The sequence below is a fragment of the Podarcis liolepis genome, assembly GCF_965112155.1.
Source record: "Podarcis liolepis genome assembly, chromosome: 10".
NCBI classification, from domain to species: Eukaryota; Metazoa; Chordata; class Lepidosauria; order Squamata; family Lacertidae; genus Podarcis; species Podarcis liolepis.
This window is the reverse complement of record NC_139562.1, coordinates 49,338,652-49,362,094: the sequence shown is the minus strand read 5'-3', so window position 1 is coordinate 49,362,094 and position 23,443 is coordinate 49,338,652. Positions and strand designations below refer to the sequence as shown.

General features: G+C 44.0%; 1 protein-coding gene across 3 annotated transcripts in view; it reads left to right on the top strand.

The window, feature by feature from the left end:
* Positions 1 to 23,443, top strand: part of TMEM117 (transmembrane protein 117) — a 226,963-nt gene that overhangs the window by 162,766 nt on the left and 40,754 nt on the right. For all 3 annotated transcript variants that reach the window (XM_083463616.1, XM_083463617.1, XM_083463618.1), the window contains exon 6: positions 13,927 to 14,086. In XM_083463616.1, the coding sequence (XP_083319742.1) occupies positions 13,927 to 14,086 (160 nt within the window). The remainder of the gene's footprint in view (positions 1 to 13,926; positions 14,087 to 23,443) is intronic.

Below are 23,443 nucleotides of genomic sequence, written 5' to 3'. Positions count from 1 at the left end.
CTGAAAGCAGATGGAAGAGGGGAGAAAATGCAATAAATGTATATCAGGTGCAAATATATGTACAGTGGTAACTTGGTTCTCAAACTTAATCCATTCTGGGAGTTCATTCGACTCCCGGGACAGTTCGGAAACCAAGGCATGGCTTCCAATTGGCTGCAGGACCTTCCTGCACTCAATTGGAAGCTGCAGAAGCCGCATCAGAAGTTCGGCTTCCGAAAAATGTTAGCAAACCAGAACACTCGCTTCCGGGTTTGCAACGTTCGGGAGCCGATTTGTTTGGGAGCCAAGCTGTTCGAGTACCTAGGTACCACTGTATATGAAAGTTACTGCTTCTCAGCCTAACCTACTTCACAGGGGATTAAATGAGTAGGGGAAGAACAAGGAAAGGTGAGAAATAAGTGCAATAATTAAAATAAATAGCTAAATGGATGGTTTTTGAGACACGGGTGGCGCTGTGGTCTAAACCACTGAGCCTAAGGCTTGCCGATTGGAAGGTCGGCGGTTCAAATCCCTGCGATGGGGTGAGCTCCCATTGCTCGGTCCCTGCTCCTGCCAACCTAGCAGTTCGAAAGCACGGCAAAGTGCAAGTAGATAAATAGGTACCGCTCCAGCAGGAAGGTAAACGGCGTTTCCGTGCGCTGCTGTCTGCGGACAAACGCCGGCTTCCTCAGCCTATAGAACGAGATGAGCGCCACAACCCCAGAGTTGTCTGTGACTGGACCTAACAGTCAGGGCTACCTTTACCTTTACCTATGGTTTTAAAATTAAAACATAATGCATCAGTCTGGGGTAGCCTCTGCTCTTTTTATTTTTATTTCACAGCAGTTCTCATGAGAGACTTCTTCCACCATCACACCATCATTTACAAAAACTGCACCAAATTATATTGTGTTTTCAGGATTTAAGATGTAATTTGCCACGCAGATGCAATTTTCTTAGTGAGTATTAAAGCTGGGCAATGAGACGTTTAGATGTGCATCTATGTGAATGAACGAGTGGTTTGTTTATGGAGCAGATTCATATGTTGGATTTCAAGGACAGTCCTCAAAGTGGCTGACAACATTTACGAACTTAAAACGGAGCCTCTAAAAACTGCACACTTGAAACAAAAGCAACCAGCTTTGCTGAAGCAGGAGTTTGCTCCTGATGTTCTTCCCCACTGGACAGAGGATGTGGCCCTGAGTTGGGGGTTGAGGGCTGTCCAACTTGAACAGTCTTCACCTGCGCCACTTTACAGAGTGCAATGTGACAGGTCCCTGTCCTCCTGAGGGTCTTACAATCTGAAAGTCAACCTCAGGGAAAGAACATAAGAAAGGAAATGGAAACAAGAATAAACAGAAAAAGTATGTTGCATATGCTTATGCTTAGTTACAGGCATTGGTGTTTGCCCTTGAAGAAATAATATTTTTGTTTGTTCTTCTAATTTGCTGTACATTGCACAGAGGTGATTTATATACTGAGCATGAAGGAATGGTGTGAAAAGTAAAGTAAGGACAAAAAACACTCTGCACCACCTCAAGAAGCCATTGTCAGGGAGCCGACAAGGAGGGCAGGTCATTGGCAGATCAGAGAAAGAGAGTCAACCACTTGCCTCTTGAGGCCCCAAGGCACCCCCCATGAACTAACTACGCACGGACCCAGAATTAAGGTTGATTAAGGTTGACATTAAGGCCACAACTTTACTGATTGCAAATTAAATGTGACATAGGCATTGACTCTAACGGACTACTGCCCCAGTTGACAGAGTCTATGTAGGTAAACCCATCGGGGCAGCAACATCGGGGTTTTGCCCGATGAAAGCTTACCGTGAGGTTCCGCGAGGGAGCCGGTGTGGTGTAGTGGTTAAGAGCAGTAGATTCGTAATCTGGGGAACCGGGTTCGCGTCTCCGTTCCTCCAGATGCAGCTGCTGGGTGACCTTGGGCCAGTCACACTTCTCTGAAGTCTCTCAGCCTCACTCACCTCACAGAGTGTTTGTTGTGGGGGAGGAAGGGAAAAGGAGATTGTTAGCCGCTTTGAGACTCCTTCGGGTAGTGATAAAGCGGGATATCAAATCCAAACTCCTCCTCCTCCTTCTCTTCCTCCTCCTCCTCCTCCTCCTCCTCCTCCTCCTCCTCCTCCTCCTCTTCTTCTTCTTCTTCTTCTTCTTCTTCTCCTTCTTCCTGTGATCCTGGCACGGCCCTAGCCCATCAAGCAGACTTCGGACGAGATCCGGGACCCCCAGGTTCCTTTAACGGAATACCTTTTGATCATTGAGGGGCAGGTAATGGCCACACCTCCCCTCCACACACAAAATTAAGCCAATGCCTAACCACCAAATCTGGAAAGGTGTGATGATTGCTAAGGGGGTAGGCAAAAAACCAAGTGGCCGGTGCCAATTTGCCAAATGGATAAACATTCCTACCTGGCCCCTGTCCCAAGACAGGCGACTCACACATAGTCCAATGCAAGGGAGAGAACCTATACTAAGGATGGGAGGGTGGGTGTTCAGCAGTGCCAATAAGGTGCCTAGGGCACTCTTGCGCTGATGCTTATATGTTCAGGGAAGTTTTTAATATTTAATGCTGCACTGTTTTTAACATTTGATTGGGAGCCGCCCAGAGTGGCTGGGGAAACTCAGCCAGATGGGCGGGGTATAAATAAATAAATAAATAAATAAATAAATAAATAAATAAATAAATTATTATTATTATTATTATTATTATTATTATTATTATTATTATTAAATTCCTTAACCACCCCCACCCCTTTCTTGATTGGCTGTGACCCGTGATGCCTATTTAGAGAAATGAAACTTAGACCTAGAAACGAAATCTACTTAGTCAGGGGTGTGTCCAGGCGCGCAGTCACAAGAAGGACCGCCTTCTGAAGACGATCCCATTTGGCTAACATAAAATTGGTTTAATAAGGAAGCATAACAGAGAACACACAGAGACTTCTAAGGGTTGCACCTTTCTAGATGAAGCAGTTGTCTGGACTGGTTTGTAACTCTCTCTTCAATCCCTAGCCCTCTATATCAGGCCCCTCCCTGTGTCTACGGCAAGCCTCAAGGGACCCTCTCTGTGTCTGCCTGGCTCTCTGCTCAGCAACATGCAATAGATGCCTCGTTCTGGGAGTGAATGTGGGGCTTGCAGGCTGTCGGCAAAGAAACTGTCAGGGTGGCTCTATGGTAGAACTGCCAAGTCTGATTCCCTGTGTTGGGGCACCTGCCTGTTTCCTCCTCTTCATCATCCTTCAAGCTCCCACCTCCAGTACTTCCCAGCTCTTCCCCTCCTCTGGGGTGTGGCTGGTTTCCCACCACCAGGCACCAGGATTGAAATCCTCTCCCTCTGGGCTTACCTGGGAGGCTTTTGGTTAAGCAGCTTCCAGTATTTCTCATCCAGCCACTCCCTGAAAGCCATTCAATATTACCCTGTTCCGCCATCCCTCTCTGCTTTTAGACTAGCTATCTGGTTAGAGATATATACAGAGCATGTGTGTCTTAGATCAGTGTTTCCCAAACGTTTTTGGGCAACGGCACACCTGTTTACTGAAAAAAAATCTCGCGGCACACCACCATTAAAGCCCCGCCCCGTGACGTCAGCGCGCAGCGTCACGCCAGGAGGGACGCACAAAAGTGAAAGTTTTTTCCCTCCCCCTTGCTGGGGAACCTCCAAGCTTTGGGGGTGGGAGGAGGCAGCAGAGCGAGGGACTGAGGGACGGCGGCAACTGAGGCGGCGGCGGCTGAGGCAGAGCTGGGAAGGGGGTTTCCAGGGGACACGGCAGCTCCTCGAAAGGCTTCTCTCAGCTGCGCTCAATCCGCCTCGGAGAGGATTTCCCCTCCGGTCCCATGCGTTCGTTTGGGGCATCGCTCCGGCTGCTCCCTCTCCCGCCGCGCAGGAGCGATGCCTCTCTCTGGCTCTCCCTCCGCGCAGGCTGAGGGAGGGAGGGAGGGGCGCGTGTGACCCGTCTCTGCTGGGAGACCAAACCCAGCGAGGCAGAGTCGCGCGGAGGCGCCCAGGCAGCGCTGCCGGCTGCGAGGAGGAGCGCCAGGCAGCAGCAGGAGGCGCGGCCTCTCCTCGCCGCCGCCGCCCCGCCTCTCACCGCCCGACTCGCCCGCCTCCCTCCAGGCATCTCGCGGCACACGAGGCAACGTCTCACGGCACACTCGTGTGCCGCGGAACACCGGTTGGGAAACACTGTCTTAGATGACCACGAGTACGAGAATAAATGAAAATAATAAATAATTTTTGAAAACTGGCACCACTACACTGGCCTCTGTATTCCCCACCCGCTTCCGATTTAAGGTTACATTCTTGACAATGTCTTTCCTCATTCTGCACCACATTATTAGAATACTTGGAGAATTTCTTTAATTATTGTAGTAAAGGCTCTGTTCTAGGAGCAATGAATTAGATTACATTTCCAAATAATTAAAATTGAAGTATTTATTGTGAGCTCATTTGATGCAAAGTTCCTTCAATTACTGGGTTACATAAAGAGGTAAGAATAAAGGATAATTATTTTTTATGGGTAATTTATAATAAGGATAGTAAATGGGTATATGTGATTAAGATGAATAGATTGTAATTGAATGGTTGTGTGTTGGATGGGGTATTCATATATGCAATTTATACAAGTCTGAAATTAATTCATTAATTGATTAATTAATTAATTAAAATGCATTCCCCTCAATCTAGCAGAAGAGAAAGGAATGAGTTGTTGCTGCCATGGATACAGAATGCTTGCGAAAAGTTAATGGAGAAACTATTCATTGGAATGGGCAACACTAATCATTGTCTTTCTTTAAGACCATCTAATCTAAGATGGCAATTAAAACCCGCTGCCTTACAGCAGAATGCCTGTGGCTAAGGGAGCCCCAGATAGATTTTTCGAAGGGTTTTTTCCTTTTTCATTCTGTTTTTTATTTTCATTGCTTCTGAGCAGAGGGGGAGGGGAGAGTGGGGGGGAAAGAGATGTGCCTTTGTGACCATCATAAGGACCAACCCATTTCTCACTCTCCACAGCCAATTTCAACGGGGAACAGGAAGAAGTGGTTGTTACTGAGCCTAGTTCTCTGTGCATCTAACAGAGCCTTCTCTGTCCTGATGCCATCCAGATGTTTAGGTCTACAACTCCCATCATCCCCTGGTATTGGCCATGCAAGCAGGCTAAGGCAGACGGGTCCTGTAGCAACATTTAAGAGCATAAAAACAGAAGAAGAGCCTACTAGATCAGGCCAGTGGCCATCTAGCCTAGCATCCTGCACTCACATCCTGTACCAATGGGCCATCTACTCCAGCATCCTGGACCAACCAAATGTGTGTGAGAAGCATCCAATATGTAGGGCACCAGGTTGAGGAAGAATGAACTCTGACCAATGACTACAAGTGGAGATCCGCTATAAGGCTTTCTGCTCAAAATATTGTATCTGTTCACAGCTCCCAATCCATGTTGTAATTTGATATATGTGTGTACTCAGGTGTGAGTCCCATTGGATGCAGGTAAGTGGACATAGGATTGCAGCCTCCTAAACACGTTTAACCAAGTCATACTGAACTCAGTTTGACTTGCGTTCTGAGTAAATATGCTCAGGCTTCCTCTGTACAGTCAGTAGTTTTGCTACCAAACAAACAGTGTAATCCAGAAATCAATGTGCACTCGGATGCACCTGCAGGGGTCCCCTTTCATTCCAATGAAGGGAGCCAACCCACGCATGCAGATAAATGTGCGCACCTTGGCTCTTCTAATTGAAAAGAAGCCACTTGTATCAGGAGAGCTAAAAAAGCCAATGCAATTCTAGGCTGCATCAATAGGAGTATAGCATCTAGATCAAGGGAAGTAATAGTGCCACTGTATTCTGCTCTGGTCAGACCTCACCTGGAGTACTGTGTCCAGTTCTGGGCACCACAGTTCAAGAAGGACACTGACAAACTGGAATGTGTCCAGAGGAGGGCAACCAAAATGGTCAAAGGCCTGGAAACGATGCCTTATGAGGAACGGCTAAGGGAGCTGGGCATGTTTAGCCTGGAGAAGAGGAGGTTAAGGGGTGATATGATAGCCATGTTCAAATATGTAAAAGGATGTCACATAGAGGAGGGAGAAAGGCTGTTTTCTGCTGCTCCAGAGAAGCGGACACGGAGCAATGGATCCAAACTACAAGAAAGAAGATTCCACCTAAACATTAGGAAGAACTTCCTGACAGTAAGAGCTGTTCAACAGTGGAATTTGCTGCCAAGGAGTGTGGTGGAGTCTCCTTTGGAGGTCTTTAAGCAGAGGCTTGACAACCATATGTCAGGAGTGCTCTGATGGTGTTTCCTGCTTGGCAGGGGGTTGGACTCGATGGCCCTTGTGGTCTCTTCCAACTCTATGATTCTATGATTCTATGATTCTATGTATGCATCTGAGTTTTCACCAAGGGAACAGATCATCAAATGAAGGTGAAAAATGTGTCAAAGGAACGAGGGATAAAACGGGCAAAAGAAAAGACAGTGGCATTTGGACATTGTTATAGCACATTGTGCTCAGTGGTTATTGTTTCCTGCAAAATTGTTCATCGGAGTCAATTCTAGTTCTGGAATGAAAACATGAAAGGCAAAAGTTCTTTTCTCCGGCTTGCAAAACGTTTTCTAAGTATCGAGAACAGCAACATCAAACCTGGCCTTACGCAAGCTTTTATTTCCACAGTGCACTATTTAAAGCTTCCAACGTGGTTATGAAGGACTGTGCATGATAAATTGCTACCATGCAGATATTGTATTCAACATGAATGTATAATATATTTTTTTTCCAGTGAGACAGAAGTGTGTGATATATTAATTTGGGGGCTGTTGACTTTAATGGTTTTAATTGGTTGGTGAATTGACTTTGATTAATTGATGGGGATGAGCTTGAAGGGCACATTTGTTTATCTTCAAAAGCTGTTTGGGCTGTGGTGTGTTAGTGTCATAGGGAATGAAACAGAAATTATTTTTAAAATGGCTTTGTTTTGTGGGCTAAGCAGTCCTAAAAGGGTCTAGGGAGGCATGAAGTAGGAGATTCTTCACCATATCAGCAGTCCTGCTGGCTCTTTCTGGCCTCTCACTAGGGCCAAAGGTGAGGGCAATCATTCCCTTTTCCCCCCCTGCAGCAGTTCAACAGACCTGGATTAGGCTCCTTTCCCAGGAATAGAGTGCTCTTGTAGCCAGTACAGTGGTACCTCAGGTTACATACGCTTCAGGTTACAGACCCTGCTAACCCAGAAATAGTGCTTCAGGTTAAGAACTTTGCTTCAGGATGAGAACAGAACTCGTGCTCCGGCGGCACGGCGACAGCAGGAGGCCCCATTAGCTAAAGTGGTACTTCAGGTTAAGATTAAGAACAGTTTCAGGTTAAGAACGGACCTCCGGAACAAATTAAGTACTTAACCTGAGATACCACTGTAGTACCATAGCCAACTCTGCTCCTCTTCTCTGTTGCTCCATTTGTAATGGTTGGACATTTCCATTACATTCCTCCTCCCACGCTTCCCCTGTTGGAAGCATAGGCCTCTGCAGTGACAGAACTCCATGCCAATGGAGATAAGCAGTGGCCGGTGGGTGGGGATGTCTGCTTAATCCTAAACCCTCCAGCAGTATGAATTGGGGATTAGGATTGCAGCCTGATTAAATGAATTTTTTTTATCCTTACTTCAATGTTATCCAGAAAAGGCACCTATATTGCTAAGCATGGCTCTAAATTCAAGTACAGTGGTACCTCCAGTTATGAGGTTAATTCGTTCCGCCACTGGCAAAGGAAGAGGAGTGTGGGGGAGCGCACCACCCCTGGCAGTGCGATCCCAGTGGGGTGCCATCGTGGCTGCCCGCCCCCACCAGCGCTCCGCCACTGTGTTCCAGAGATCCGTTCTTAACCCGAAATTGTTCTTAACCTGAGGCGCGCTTTTGCTAATGGGGCCTCCCACTGCCACCGCGCGACTTCCACTCGCATCCTGGGGCAAAGTTTGCTACCAGGAGCACCTACTTCCGGGTTAGTGGAGCTCGTTACCCGAAGTGTTCATAAGGAGGACTGTACGTAACCCAAGGTTCCACTATACTCCACACTCTGAGCATAGCTAGCTGTCCTTCTGGTGCTCAGTCCTTTGATAGCATCCTTCAACTGTTTCAGAAACATGGGGGAAACTAAACTGAAGTCCCTTCTTCCTCTGCTCCTCCCAACAGAGAAGAAGTAAGGCTGGATAAGCTCCTCAGTTCCCCGGTAGGTAATTGATGTCAGAGGAGATGACAGAAGGAGCTAACAGTTGAACTCTGTGTTGTTGTTGTTGTTTAGTCATTTAGTCGTGTCCGACTCTTCGTGACCCCATGGACCAGAGCATGCCAGGCACTCCTGTCTTCCACTGCCTTCCACAGTTTGGTCAAACTCATGCTGGTAGCTTCGAGAACACTGTCCAACCATCTCGTCCTCTGTCGTCCCCTTCTCCTTGTGCCCTCCATCTTTCCCAACATCAGGGTCTTTTCCAGGGAGTCTTCTCTTCTCATGAGGTGGCCAAAGTATTGGAGCCTCAGCTTCAGGATCTGTCCTTCCAGTGAGCACTCAGGGCTGATTTCCTTCAGAATGGATAGGTTTGATCTTCTTGCAGTCCATGGGACTCTCAAGAGTCTCCTCCAGCACCATAATTCAAAAGCATCAATTCTTCGGCGATCAGCCTTCTTTATGGTCCAGCTCTCACTTCCATACATCACTAGTGGGAAAACCTCACTACTACTCACTACTGGGAGAATCCTGTGCTTCCTAACCCAGGGCCTGGGAAATGGTTCCATGAAGAGTAAGCAAAGATCCCACAATAGGAATGAGGTGTACAGCAACCCACTGTGTGCTTGGGTTCTGGTTTAGAAAAAGGAAGTATGTGACAAAGTTTGCTTCACTTAACATCACCTTTGCTTGATAGTTAATCCAATGAAAAATATTTAATCAAGTGCACAGCCCTACACTAATTCTATAGTTTTCATATTAAAATTATCAGTGGCATTGTACACTTATTTCCTATGATTCCTTATTAATCCATAAACACGTAATTCTTTGGAGCTTGTTTCCATGGGTGACCACGTTTGCACATATTGCTAAGTCAAGCCATAGTTTATTGTGAACGCACAAATTCTCCTGGGTCTTTGTAGCTGTGATGTGGCAGCTAAACTAAAGTTAGTCTTAGCTTGTAATCCTAACCCAGGCTCATGGTTAAGCTGTCTCCTCCTTAACCATCAACCAAGCCAAGGTTTGCTCTTGGTTAGAACTTGTGCTTAAGGAGAAGAGAACTTAACCATGAGTCCAGATTCAGACAGCACACTAAGACGTGCATTGGCTTAGCTGCCATGCCTCACAGAATTAAAGGGAGGAGCAAAGTGGGAGTGAACTACTATCACGTTCATATCATTTAATTCTATTAAGCTTTGTATATTAATAAACTGAGTGCTTCATTTTTGGTTAAAATTGGGGGGGTCTTTGTTTTTTATTGTGTAAGCTTTACTCCCTAGTCCACTAGGAAGCTACTGAGCAAAATTAGAACCAGAATTGGGAATCAATGGGTGTTAGTGCATTGGCCAGAGTTTTGCATGGTGAACGCTGATGTTGATTGGACCACAAGACTAACATCCAGGAGACAGCTTTTTTGCACAATCCCGGTAGTTTGGCTTACCATGCCACGGAACCAAACATCTGTGTGCATGCATCTATGTCCATGCACATATATTAAGATGGAAAGTTGAATATGTTTAGGGCCATACTTCTGGAATTTCCTGGACATATCCAGCATTCATCCATCGGAAATAGCATCTGGTCGGAAATTCCAAAAATTGGGGGAAATGTCGGAAGTGTTGATTTTTTGGTGAATTTATTATTATTATTATTATTATTATTATTATTATTATTATTATTATTATTATTATTAAAAACATTTTTAGGGTTGTTGTTTTTTGCAAAAAAACCACACCCCTCTCTCAAAAAAACTCAACAACTTTTGTGCCCAGATTTTCACTTTTTGTAATAACCCTAATTATGTTTCTCTGTTTTAAATGTGATATATGTGTGGTTAGCAGATCAATTACTTAGATTTTCTTATATGAATAAGTATACATAGCTCAATAAGGTCAAATACATGTAGGTATTTTGCAGACGACAACAAGAAAACCTGTCTATAGGCACATCTATTTTTGGATTAGATGGCTGTTTCTGCTCCTTCATATTTTTTTCCAATACTAAAGTTTAGCCACCATACTACGAGGGGGAAACTTACATTTCCAAGTTTTTTGGGGGGTATGAAAAAAGATAATACAATACAGCATACACTCAGTTCCTATGGCTAAAAACAAAACTGAGACGTCATACTTAAAACGAGGAAACTAGTCAAACTGGGGCTTTCATCTTGTCTCTTGATTTGAACAGATCATCAAAGCTCTAGTACGAAGATTTTGGCAGAGACAGGAGGGTTGCGTTAGGCTTTGGAGAAAATGCTAAATTTAGCTGGATAAAAATTCTTGTAAGCAGGAGATAGGATGATATCTGCCTTCTTCAAAGGTCTTTCAATGACATCTGTGCTGTTTGCTAGCTCCTCCAGATGGCAACAAGAGTGCTCAAATGATAAGAGGATATTGCACCAATTATTTTCTATTTACATTGGCTGCCAATTTGTTGTTGAGCCCAGTTTAAAGTGCTGGACTTCACCTTTAAATTTCTTAAGTGGTTTGGGACCATGTTACCTGGAGGTCCTCCTGTACCTGTCTGAGCCTAAGGGAGCTTTATAATCAGCCTGGGAGACCCAGCTCTCTGGCCCATCAATAAGACTTCTGACACTAGGAATCAAAGGAGAACATACTAGTGATAGCCTCCACTGCCATTTATGCCAAAACTGAAATGTGGAGAGCGTAAATGGATTATGGTTGTTGTTTTTAAGAAAAGAAGTTGGTATATCTTCAAATGGTAAAGACCACAGGGTTCTTATTCAACATTAGGTGCTTTATTTTAATTGAGTACTTTTTAGCTTCCCAGAAAATATTGCGTAATTTGCAAGGCTGAAATGCATCATGGTACATATTCAATATTTGGGAGTCTCCAGCCTCCTTTATCCAGTTTTCTAGACAAAATTCTCAGAGCCAATCTCAATCTCTTTTCATTCTTTGAAAAACAGAGAAATTGCCTTCCAACAATACAGTGACATTTTTATATATTCAATGAAATATCTACATGGTGGCATTATTTGCATAAGCGCTATGTTGTTTGTCTCCTATTGCAACCCTTCCCTGTACGTTTTTGCTGGATAATTTCTATTTCTATTTTAAATTTCAAAAGACAGTTCAAGCAACAACATTATTGACTCTGTGTATGTCATGCATTCATATCAGAACAGTAACTGGAGAATCTCCAAAGATTTAAGTGAGATGCACATAAAAGAATGAATAGTTCTGCATGGATGATTTGCCAGCAACCTTCCTTCAAACATGGCATATATGTTTTGCATGAAAAGTAACAAAGTGGTCAGAGTGACCCCAGGTGATTAGAGCTTCCAGGTCTTACTAGAAAACATGCATATCATGACTCAAAGATAGAAAGTGGAATCCAACCAAGTACTTCTGCTGGTGTAAGGATTTTTGGCTGCACAGTGGAAATTCCCCTCCTTTTCCTCTCCTTGTGTGTTCAGGATAAAATGTGGGGAGGAGGTATACCAGAAGAAGAAAGGAACAGGTTCAATTGCACAAGTGCAAATCCTGCACTAGCAGAAGTACTTCATCAGATACTGCCCATAGCAATTTGCCTTAGACCAAGTGAGGCCTTTAGTCCATGAGCTCAGCATTGTGTACATTAACTGCCCTCTCCAAGTTTTCAGTTTCCATTCCTCCCTCAAGCTGCCAGGAATTGAACATGGGTGACTTTTTGCAGGCAAGCAGACCCTCCAAGTTTGCCTATTCTCCAACGACAGTCCCATATTTACAGAAGCTGTCCTGGTTTCCGATTTGATCCTGGGATGTTCCACTTTTCCTTAGGACGTACCTATTTTCACAGGAGAAATGTTAGAGGATATGACACATGCTGTAGCGGTGTTTTATATTATTATGCTTTGTTTTGTATTTGATTCCTGCACACAGTCAAAATGTAGTCTCTAGGCATACATGACCATATTGCTGTTTGCTTTGTTTAGCCTCTGTCAGCATCTGCACTTGCGTGGGTTCTTTGGCACATTGATTTTCAGGAGCACTGAGCACTGGTCATCTGTGCAAACATCGAAGAAAGCATTCTCAGTGTTTTCTCCTTTTCCCCTCTCAGAGAAAGAAATTAATGAGGGGGGAAATGCCTTAGAACAATTGTGAGAGCGGCAATTGGAGGCAGAAGCAAATATTGCCTTGCTGACATGCTATTTATGCATATGCCCAGGCATTTATCTGCTCTGTAATAGCACATGTGCATTGACATCCAGAATTATTGTTTTCTCTTCCACTGTCTCAAACATTCTAAAGTGCATTGTGAAGAGGGATTCACAGCTATTATGCAGAGACAGCCCAAAGCAAGCCATTGTGTGGCAAAATGATGTGAACTGCGTAAATAATGTTGTCCCCCCCCCAAATAACCCTGGGTTTCATTTGTTAAATCAAGTATCTCTGTAATTTGATTTTTTGAAATGAATATGTTTACAACTGATTAATAGTGTGGAGGAGGTAATAGCGCAGTGGTTTTAGCCTTTAATGCCTATAACTTTTTCAGTTTTTTTGGACTTCGTAAGTAGCTGTAGCTCCAAAGGGTTGTGGCATACTTTCCAGCTTTTGTTCAAGGAAAGTTGGTGAGCTTCACATGCACACCGTACTTTGAAAGCGCATGTCAGTATGCTTTTCATTATGTTTTATCATCGATAATCTGTAATGTGTTTTTAATGTTGTACACCACCCAGGGATCTTTTGAGAAAGGGTGGGGATATAAATTGAAACAACAACAACAACCTTCCCCCAAAGAATCATGGAAACTGTAGTTGGTTGAGGGTGCTGAGAATTGCAACTCTGTGGGGGTAAACTACAGCTCCCAAGATTCCCAGGATAGTGGATGTGAAGGGTTGATAGTATGAGGTTGATAGAAGGAGTGTGGCTTGGACACAGTTCCAAGGGCCAGACAGAGATGCTTGGAGGGCCACACTTGGCCCACAAACTTGAGATCCCCCACCCCTTTCTTTCATATGTGGTGGACCTGTAAATGGGTAAAAGGGTGTTGGGAAAAAATCCATAATGAATTGAAAAAAAAATGTTTTAAAGTACTTTCAAGAAAACCAGAGTCCTTTTTGTTGGGGATAATTCAGACGGAAATTCCCAGGTGTCAAAAAAAGGTTATTTATGTATGCCATCACTGCAGCCCATGTTTTGTTAGCCCAAAAATGGGAAACAAGCGAAATCCCAATTAAAGAAGAATGGCTACTTAAACTGATGGAATATGTGCCGCTTGCAGACCTAACATATAGAATAAGAGAACAAGAATAACATACGTTTAAAGAAGATTGGAAAATGTTTATTGAATATATGGGGGGGGGAATTGCGTACACTTGAAAACATTGGCAGCATTAAGATAAATTCAACAGTGTAAATAAGTTTTGATGGATGTAACAATGGAATAGTGAATGGTTTAGTTTATGTAAAATATGCAGGGATTTACCGTATATTGTGCAAAATGAACCATGGAAAGAGAAGAAGGGAAGCCACTGACATTTTAATGATGTTTAAATGAATATTCTAAATTGTAAAACAGAAAATTTAATTTAAAACATATGAGAGATTCCCTGCCCCTGTTTTAAAAGAAGGTCAACCAGCAATTTCAAGTGGATAAAAACATCATCCTTTAAAAGCATTTGCAAGATAGATAAAAGCAACCTTGTAATTCCACCCATCCTCTGCAGGCACGCACACACTCTGTGATTTGATGACCTCTTTTCTGCTCTCCCCATTCAGGACAGTTCTGTTTACTTTGACCTCAGTGGTTGTGCTCGTCATCACAACTGACTGGATCAGCTGGGACAAGTTGAACCGTGGATTCCTGCCAAGTGACGAGGTTTCGCGGGCCTTCTTGGCTTCCTTCATCTTAGTGTTTGACCTTCTGATTGTCATGCAGGTACATTGTCTCAATATTTCTTCCAGGGAGTGCTGAAGTTGCTTTCTTGCTAGAGTCCCCCCCACCCCAGCCTCTGCTGTTCTGCCAAGGCTTTATAAAGTCAAATAAATGTTTGTTTCACAGCTGCTATTAATAGGTTTGCATTACATCAGTGTTCTCTGGCGGGGGGGGGGGGGAGAGGCTTTAAAAGCTACTTGGTTTTTGTTTATTTTAAAAAAAATCTGATTATTGCCAGCTTTGTTTTGCCAGGGTTTTGTGACTGTAGAAATGGGCAGTTGCCGTTTGCCAAAATGGAATGGAAGAAAAGGAGGAAATAAAAGGGAAGTTGTTTGTGATAAAAAGGCCTCCATTGTGAGGATGCAATAACATACCGAGGCAAGGTTTACAAAACTATCAATGTACAATCTGTGGTTATGTGGAATTAACAACCGTTCTCAACAGGCAGTCTTTCCCCCCTTTGTGCCAGCAAATTCTCACCCAGTCTAGCGGCAGCTTGTTGTGTCAGATTTCTTCCTACCAACCAGTGTTTCTAAGGAGATAGTTTTTTGTAGACCATCCAGGCTTGCTCTTTCAAATTTCACTGCTACATTGGGAGTCCTGCACAAGAGAAGAGCAAAAATGTCTTCATGTGGCCTTTCAACTCTGCCACCATTTGAATATTCACACATAGACACACATACACACATAGGGCTCTGGCAGACAAAGTAAGAAGTTTCTTTGGTTTCAATTGACTTTTTTTGTCACTGACTATTTAGAGTAGAGTTTGCCAATGTAGAGGGACACGGGTGGTGCTGTGGGTTAAACCACAGAGCCTAGGACTTGCCGATCAGAAGGGCAGCGGTTTGAATCCCCACAACAGGTTGAGCTCCCGTTGCTCGGTCCCTGCTCCTGCCAACCTAGCAGTTTGAAAGCATGTCAAAGTGCAAGTAGATAAATAGGTACCACTCAGGTGGGAAGGTAAACGGCGTTTCCGTGCGCTGCTCTGGTTCGCCAGAAGCGGCTTAGTCATGCTGGCCACATGACCCGGAAGCTGTACGCCGGCTCCCTCAACCAATAAAGCGAGATGAGCGCTGTAACCCCAGAGTCATCCACGACTGGACCTAATGGTCCGGGGTCCCTTTACCTTTGCCAATGTGGTGCCCTCAAGATGTTGTTGGACAACATCTCCCACCATCCCTGATCATTGGCCATTCTGACTGGTGTTTGTGGGGGATGGAGTCAACCACATGAGGAGGCCTATGGTATATCTACCACTTAGCTTCTAACCATGGTGGCCTTAGAGTCAATGTAGTTGGCAGAGATTGGTGGGTTGGTGAAGGCAGGGTTGTGTTGCTCACTTGGCTTCCTGATGGTGAGCATTGCTGCCAAGGGGAGAAGGGGCAAGGCATAGGGAGCTTAACACAGTGTGGATGTGGCAGCTGCAGCTGGCAGTGTATCAGAACAAGTGTCAGCCGTAAGGTCTTGTCTCATTAACCTTGGGATCTTGTAACCAGGAAAACTGGTGGGGAAACTGTTTCTTCCTTGTGTTTCTTCATAGTGGAATATGTCTAAGCCACCTCCAATCTCGTTCTACTCACCATTTGTGGTCTGGATTGAGTAGGTTGTTCTGTAGGTGGCAGCTGTGTGGATGGTTCAGAGGGTTAGACCCAGTGGCATAGCGTGTGTTGCCAGTGCCCAGGGCCATGTGGAGGAAGTTGAGAGGGAGGGCGATGGATAGAGTACTCATGCACATTCAACTGCCCAGCAGTCTCCACATCACCCAAGAGATTGCAGCTGCAGAGATAAGAAAAGAGTTGTTTGGAGATGTCACTTCCTAGTTCACATGGAGAAGCCATGTTCAATGGAGCCCAGCTCTGTGCTCCCGGTACACCACTGGTCAGACCAGCCCTTGCCAATGTGGTTTCCCTTCAAATGTTTTGAACTACAACTCCCAGCACCTGCTGGCTGGTCCAAGACATCTGGAGGGCAAAGACTGAGTTGGCCTTTTTTCTCCCAACCATCCTGTGCTTCTAACCTTCAGTGCAGTTCTACTGAGAATGCCAAAGCAATATGTGATGTAATGGTTGGTTCCAGTAGGCAGAAACCTGGCTTAATAGTATGCCTCTGAACTTTGGTTTAATGGGGGAAACTATGAAAGTGTGACCGTGTCTTTTACAACGTGATGCCGTTTTCCTTCCACTTTTGTTTTGCTTCCCCAACCCACTCTTCACATTCTGTTTAATAAGATGCAAGAGAGCTTCTAACAAATGGATCCACTTTGTGTGGCCGCAATGAGAAACATGAATACGAATAGCCCCTACATTATCCTATGCAACACTGAATATCATTATACTGAAGGCACAGGATGCTGCCACCATTATTACTAAATCATTCCTTTGACTATGAAAAATGAAGTCACCACAACATGACCTTGAGGGTATCGAGCTAAGAGGGAAACTTCATTTGAAAATCCTTGGCTTCAGTGCTCCTTCATATATATATATATATTACTGTGCAGAGTAAGTCTTAAGTTTAATTGCATTTTTGAATGATGTTTGCACAGCAGAGTTGTTATTTATTTAAAGATATTTATCCAGGATGCACACAACGGAGGTGACTCATCTTATTTACAAGGTGGCTCCGGTACCCACAAATTGCCATTGCAATAAAGTTAGGCCGACTCAGGCTGGTATTAAATTACAGGTTGAAATAATAATAATTGCAGTAAAGGCCTTCTAACCAAACTAGGGACCAACCAGAAGTGCCCTAAATGCTCATATAAATTTGGTTCAGTTGTACTGAGAACGTTAGTTTCCACTTGTAGATTATTTAATCTTATATAACAGGAGAAGCCAATGTGGTGGCTATCATATGGACTACAACTCCCATCATCCCTGAATAATCACCATCCTGCCAGGGGTGATGGGAGTTGTAGTCCAACATCTGGAGGACACCGTATTGGCTACTCTTGCTGCACACCATTTCCTGTGATTTCCTCCAAATTGTTACTACTTTATCTGCAACTAACTTTAGTAATAGAAACAGAACAGGACTGAACCACAGCTTCTCAGTAAATATTTTCCGAACAGGTTTTTTTTTTTTTTTTTTGAAAAGCAATATTTTTGAACTCCTGAATGAAGCTGTGGATCCAGTCTTAATATTGCTTAATATTAGTTTAATATTACTAACAGAAGCCATGAGCTTGGTCCCTATTCCTCTCAGTCCTCTGCTGCCTTAATCCGCCAACATGAACTAATAATCATAGAGGGTGATATCCAGCATTAGCCACCCTCAGAATACAGTCACTTAAGGCAATTAAGTAACAGAATCAAATTATTTAAGTCAATTGATTTCAGTGGGTCTCCTTGGCAATAAGTGTTGGCTGTCACCCAGAGTTTAATTCAACATTACAGTGAGCCATATCCTCTCAATATATATATATATTTATTGAAAATTTCCTTTGTTAAGCTGTTCCTAAACTATTGGACAATTTCAGTTCTCCCCTGGATAATGTTTGGCGAATTGTCCTCAACCCAATTTCACTCCCCAAAATAGCATGGGGAATTCTGGGAGGCCATTTTCACTCAACTGTAACTACCAATCATCTAGAATTGGATCCAGATTTAAGTCAGTGGGTCTACTCTAAGGATGACTAAGTTTGAATCCAACCCCTAGTGTGCAAAAGTCATTCTCAGCATTGGGGGGGGGGGGGAATTGTTATATTGAATCCCTGCTGAAATGGTTAGGATTTGGTGTTTATTTCAGCCCAATATTCATGTCCCTTTTTAACTCAATGCAATGCAACTGTGGCAGTCGCCATCGCAGCAACATTTTTGAAATGCATCATATCCCATCATGCAAGGCAATGGACCCAAAGTTGGGGGGTGAGGTTTTGGAGGCCAGGATGATACCGAGCCCCCAGCATATACACACGTATAGGACCTGTTTTGCACTCGTGCAATATCACTTCACCAGGCAGTGTATGTGAATATTGCATCCACATGAGGGTTCAACTGTATGAATCTTTCCAAATTCGTCAGCACCCTCCTGTATAGTTGTGATATTCTCATACTTTCCTCTGTGCCATGGGGCCACACCAGACAGTGAAGTACTTCTCATGATGCTAAACAAATGTATGTGCAGTTTGCGAAGAAGGCGTAACAGATTTTTGTAGCTGCGCTTATATTTTTAACTGCTGTTTGCTCATCTCACTTTACAAGAATTATTGGCCTCAAGCTGATGGAGCCAATTTAAGTGCAAATATGTTTTTGTTGTTGTTTAGTATTTTAGTCATGTCCGACTCTTCATGACCCCATGGACCAGAGCACGCCAGGCACTCCTGTCTTCCACTGCCTCCCGCAGTTTGGTCAGACTCATGTTTGTAGCTTCGAGAACACTGTCCAACCATCTCGTCCTCTGTCGTCCCTTTCTCCTTGTGCCCTCCATCTTTCCCAACATCAGGGTCTTTTCCAGGGAGTCTTCTCTTCTCATGAGGTGGCCAAAGTATTGGAGCCTCAGCTTCAGGATCTGTCCTTCCAGTGAGCACTCAGGGCTGATTTCCTTCAGAATGGATACGTTTGATCTTCTTGCAGTCCATGGGACTCTCAAGAGTCTCCTCCAGGACCATAACTCAAAAGCATCAATTCTTCGGCGATCAGCCTTCTTTATGGCCGAGCTCTCACTTCCATACATCACTACTAGGAAGACCATGGCTTTAACTATACGGACCTTTGTTGGTAAGGTGATGTCTCTGCTTTTTAAGATGCTGTCTAGGTTTGCCATTGCCTTTCTCCCAAGGAGCAGGCGTCTTTTAATTTCGTGACTGCTGTCACCATCTGCAGTGATCATGGAGCCCAAGAAAGTAAAATCTCTCACTGCCTCCATTTTTTCCCCTTCTATTTGCCAGGAGGTGATGGGACCAGTGGCCATGATCTTCGTGTTTTTTTTTTTTTTTATGTTGAGCTTCAGACCATATTTTGTGCTCTCCTCTTTCACCCTCATTAAAAGGTTCTTTAATTCCTCCTCACTTTCTGCCATCAAAGTTGTGTCATCTGCATATCTGAGGTTGTTGATATTTCTTCCGGCGATCTTAATTCCGGCTTGGGATTCATCCAGCCCAGCCTTTCGCATGATGAATTCTGCATATAAGTTAAATAAGCAGGGGGACAATATACAGCCTTGCCGTACTCCTTTCCCAATTTTGAACCAATCAGTTGTTCCATATCCAGTTCTAACTGTAGCTTCTTGTCCCACATAGAGATTTCTCAGGAGACAGATGAGGTGATCAGGCACTCCCATTTCTTTAAGAACTTGCCATAGTTTGCTGTGGTCAACACAGTCAAAGGCTTTTGCATAGTCAATGAAGCAGAAGTAGATGTCTTTCTGGAACTCTCTAGGTTTCTCCATAATCCAGCGCATGTTTGCAATTTGGTCTCTGGTTCCTCTGCCTCTTCTAAATCCAGCTTGCACTTCTGGGAGTTCTCTGTCCACATACTGCTTGAGCCTGCCTTGTAGAATTTTAAGCATAACCTTGCTAGCGTGTGAAATGAGTGCAATTGTGCAGTAGTTGGAGCATTCTTTGGCACTTCTCTTCTTTGGGATTGGGATGTAGACTGATCTTCTCCAATCCTCTGGCCACTGCTGAGTTTTCCAAATTTGCTGGCATATTGAGTGTAGCACCTTAACAGCATCATCTTTTAAAATTTTAAATAGTTCAGCTGGAATATCATCACTTCCACTGGCCTTGTTATTAGCAGTGCTTTCTAAGGCCCATTTGACTTCACTCTCCAGGATGTCTGGCTCAAGTTCAGCAACCACACTACCTGGGGTATACGAGACATCTATTTCTTTCTGGTATAGTTCCTCTGTGTATTCTTGCCACCTCTTCTTGATGTCTTCTGCTTCTGTTAGGTCCTTTCCATTTTTGTCTTTTATTATGGAAATCTTTGTACAAAATGTTCCTTTCATATCTCCAATTTTCTTGAACAGATCTCTGGTTTTTCCCATTCTATTGTTTTCCTCTATTTCTTTGCATTGCTCGTTTAAGAAGGCCTTCTTGTCTCTCCTTGCTATTTTTTGGAACTCTGCATTCAATTTCCTGTATCTTTCACTATCTCCCTCGCATTTTGCTTGCCTTCTCTCCCCCGCTATTTGTAAGGCCTTGTTGGACAGCCACTTTGCTTTCTTGCATTTCCTTTTCATTGGGATGGTTTTAGTTGTTGCCTCTTGTATAATGTTACGAGCCTCCATCCATAGTTCTTCAGGCACTCTGTCCACCAAATCTAAATCCTTAAACCTGTTCCTCACTTCCACTGTGTATTCATAAGGGACTTGACTTAGATTGTATCTTACTGGCCCAGTGGTTTTTCCTACTTTCTTCAGCTTAAGCTTGAATTTTGCTATAAGAAGCTGATGATCTGAGCCACAGTCAGCTCCAGGTCTTGTTTTTGCTGACTGTATAGAGCTTCTCCATCTTTGGCTGCAGAGAATATAATCAATCTGATTTTGATGCTGCCCATCTGGTGATGTCCATGTGTAGAGTCATCTCTTGTGTTGTTGGAAAAGAGTGTTTGTGATGACCAGCTTGTTCTCTTGGCAGAACTCTATTAGCCTTTGCCCTGCTTCGTTTTGAACTCCAAGACCAAACTTGCCAGTTGTTCCTTTTATCTCTTGACTCCCTACTTTAGCATTCCAATCCCCTATAATGAGAAGAACATCCTTCTTTGGTGTCATTTCTATAAGGTGTTGTAAGTCTTCATAGAATTGGTCAATTTCAGTTTCTTCAGCACCAGTGGTTGGTGCATAAACTTGGATTACTGTGATGTTAAAAGGCCTGCCTTGAATTCGTATCGAGATCATTCTATCATTTTTGAGATTGCATCCCAGTACAGCTTTTGCCACTCTTTTGTTGACTATGAGGGCCACTCCATTTCTTTTATGGGATTCTTGCCCACAGTGGTAGATGTGATGGTCATCCGAACTGAATTCGCCCATTCCCGTCCATTTTAGTTCACTGATGCCCAGGATGTCAATATTTATTCTTGCCATCTCATTTTTGACCACATCCAACTTACCAAGGTTCATGGTTCTTACATTCCAGGTTCCTATGCAGTATTTTTCTTTACATCATTGGACTTTCCTTTCGCTTCCAGGCATATCCGCAACTGAGCATCCTTTCGGCTTTGGCCCAGCCGCTTCATCAGCTCTGAATCTACTTGTACTTGTCCTCTGCTGTTCCTCAGTAGCATGTTGAACGCCTTCCGACCTGAGGGGCTCATCTTCCAGCGTCATAACTTTTATATGCCTGTTGTCTTTGTCCATGGAGTTTTCTTGGCAGGGATACTGGAGTGGCTTGCCGGTTCCTGCTCCAGGTGGATCACATTTGGTCAAAGCTCTCCACTATGACCTGTCCATCTTGGGTGGCCCTGCACGGCATAGCTCACAGCTTCTCTGAGTTATTCAAGCCCCTTCGCCACGGCAAGGCAGTGATCAATGAAGGGGAGTGCAAATATACTGTGTTCCAAATGTGCCACTATACACTCCGAGAGGGGGGTGGGAGAGAAAACAGTTTTACCAATATGTAGGCAATACTGCATCAATTCTGCCTGATGCAAATTGATGTAGCGGCAAACTTCTGGAATTTGTGTGTGGGCAGAAGCCATAGAGAGTCAGAACTGGAACAACTGGGACAACAGAGCTAAGGAATCTAAATGAACAGCCGATAGAAATTTCAGCTGTGGTCTGGGGCACATATTTACTTGAAACAGATGGATTGTATGTTGTTTTTGTTGTTGTTGATGATGATGAGAAATTGTCCTTTGGAGTTTGGATGCAAAAGAGGGTGAAAGTGGTCACAACCATGGATTTTTTTTCAGCTGGAACTCACCAGAACTCAGCTTTGGCTCCTCTCATGTGAGGTATACCTGTATACCTGAAGGAGCGTCTCCTCCTCCATTGTTCTACCTGGACACTGAGGTCCAGCGCCGAGGGCCTTCTGGTGGCTGCCTCCCTGTGAGAAGCGAAGTTACAGGGAACCAGGCAGAGGGCCTTCTCAGTAGTGGTGCCCGCCTTGTGGAATGCCCTCCCACCAGATGTCAAAGAAATAAACAACCACAGTGGACACTTGGGTTGCGAATGTGATCTGTGCGGGAGGCACGTTCGCAACCCGCAGCGTTCGCAACCTGCAACCCGCGCATCTGCACACCTGGGTTGCGATTCGGTGCTTCTGCGCGTGTGCAAGCGCCGAAACCTGGAAGTAACCATTCCGGTACTTCTGGGTTCAGCGTGGTGCACAACCCAAAATCACACAACCCAAAGCATCTGTAATCCGAGGTGTGACTGTATCTGACTTTTAGAAGACATCTGAAGGCAGCCCTGTTTAGGGAAGTTTTTAATGTTCGAAGTTTTATTCTGTTTTTAATGCTCTGTTGAAAGCCGCCCAGAGTGGCTGGGGAAACACAGCCAGATGGGTGGGGTATTATTATTATTATTATTAACAACAACAACAACAACAACAACAACAACAACAACAACAACAATAATAGAACAAGGAAGGCGTTCATGGTGAGTTCTGGCACCTCTTTTTCTAGAAAAATAGCATTGGTCACAACTGTCAACAGAAAACAGGAGACATACAAGTCAGATGTGCAGGATGGTCCCAAAAGAACTCCTCCCTGCTCTTGTGCCTTTTATTCAATAAAAACACCCCTGTCACAGGGTTGCATCCAATGCTATTTATCCAATGTTAGTTATATTCAGAGTAGATCCACTGAAATTAATGAGCAGGGCTAACTTTGGCATGGCAATTTCAACACTAACATTGCATACAACCCATAGTTTTTAATGATGCATCTAGTGCCATGTGTAGTTTGACCCTGAGGCTTTGGCAAGTCCAGGTGCTTGATAACCTTTCTTCAGAAAACAGGGCACAGATATAGATGCCCAGTAATAATGAGCACAACAACAAATAAATGAAACCCACAGCTTCTTCTTTATGAGACACCCTTATGGACTGATACACTCAGCCTTCCATTCACTGCTTCAAAATTTATTTCTTTGACTACCTCCAAGGACGACATTCTCTTTGACCTATCCTGACACGCATTAGTCTATCTGACCCACCTCATCAAATTTATCAGACTTTTCCCATCTGGATTTAATTAATTTGGTACAGGGAATCAAGGTTAATTGTTGACCTCATATCAATCAGATTTGTGTTTCCTAGGTCTTTTCACTTCCCCACTTGCTTTCGTATGTACCTTGACCTTCCTATCAAGGTTTCACATGATGGATGGCATCTATCAAGTCCATGTGCACCTTACACTTCCATCCTTGCTTCCTTCATCATTCTGAGAATACAACAAAGAATTGATGTGTAGC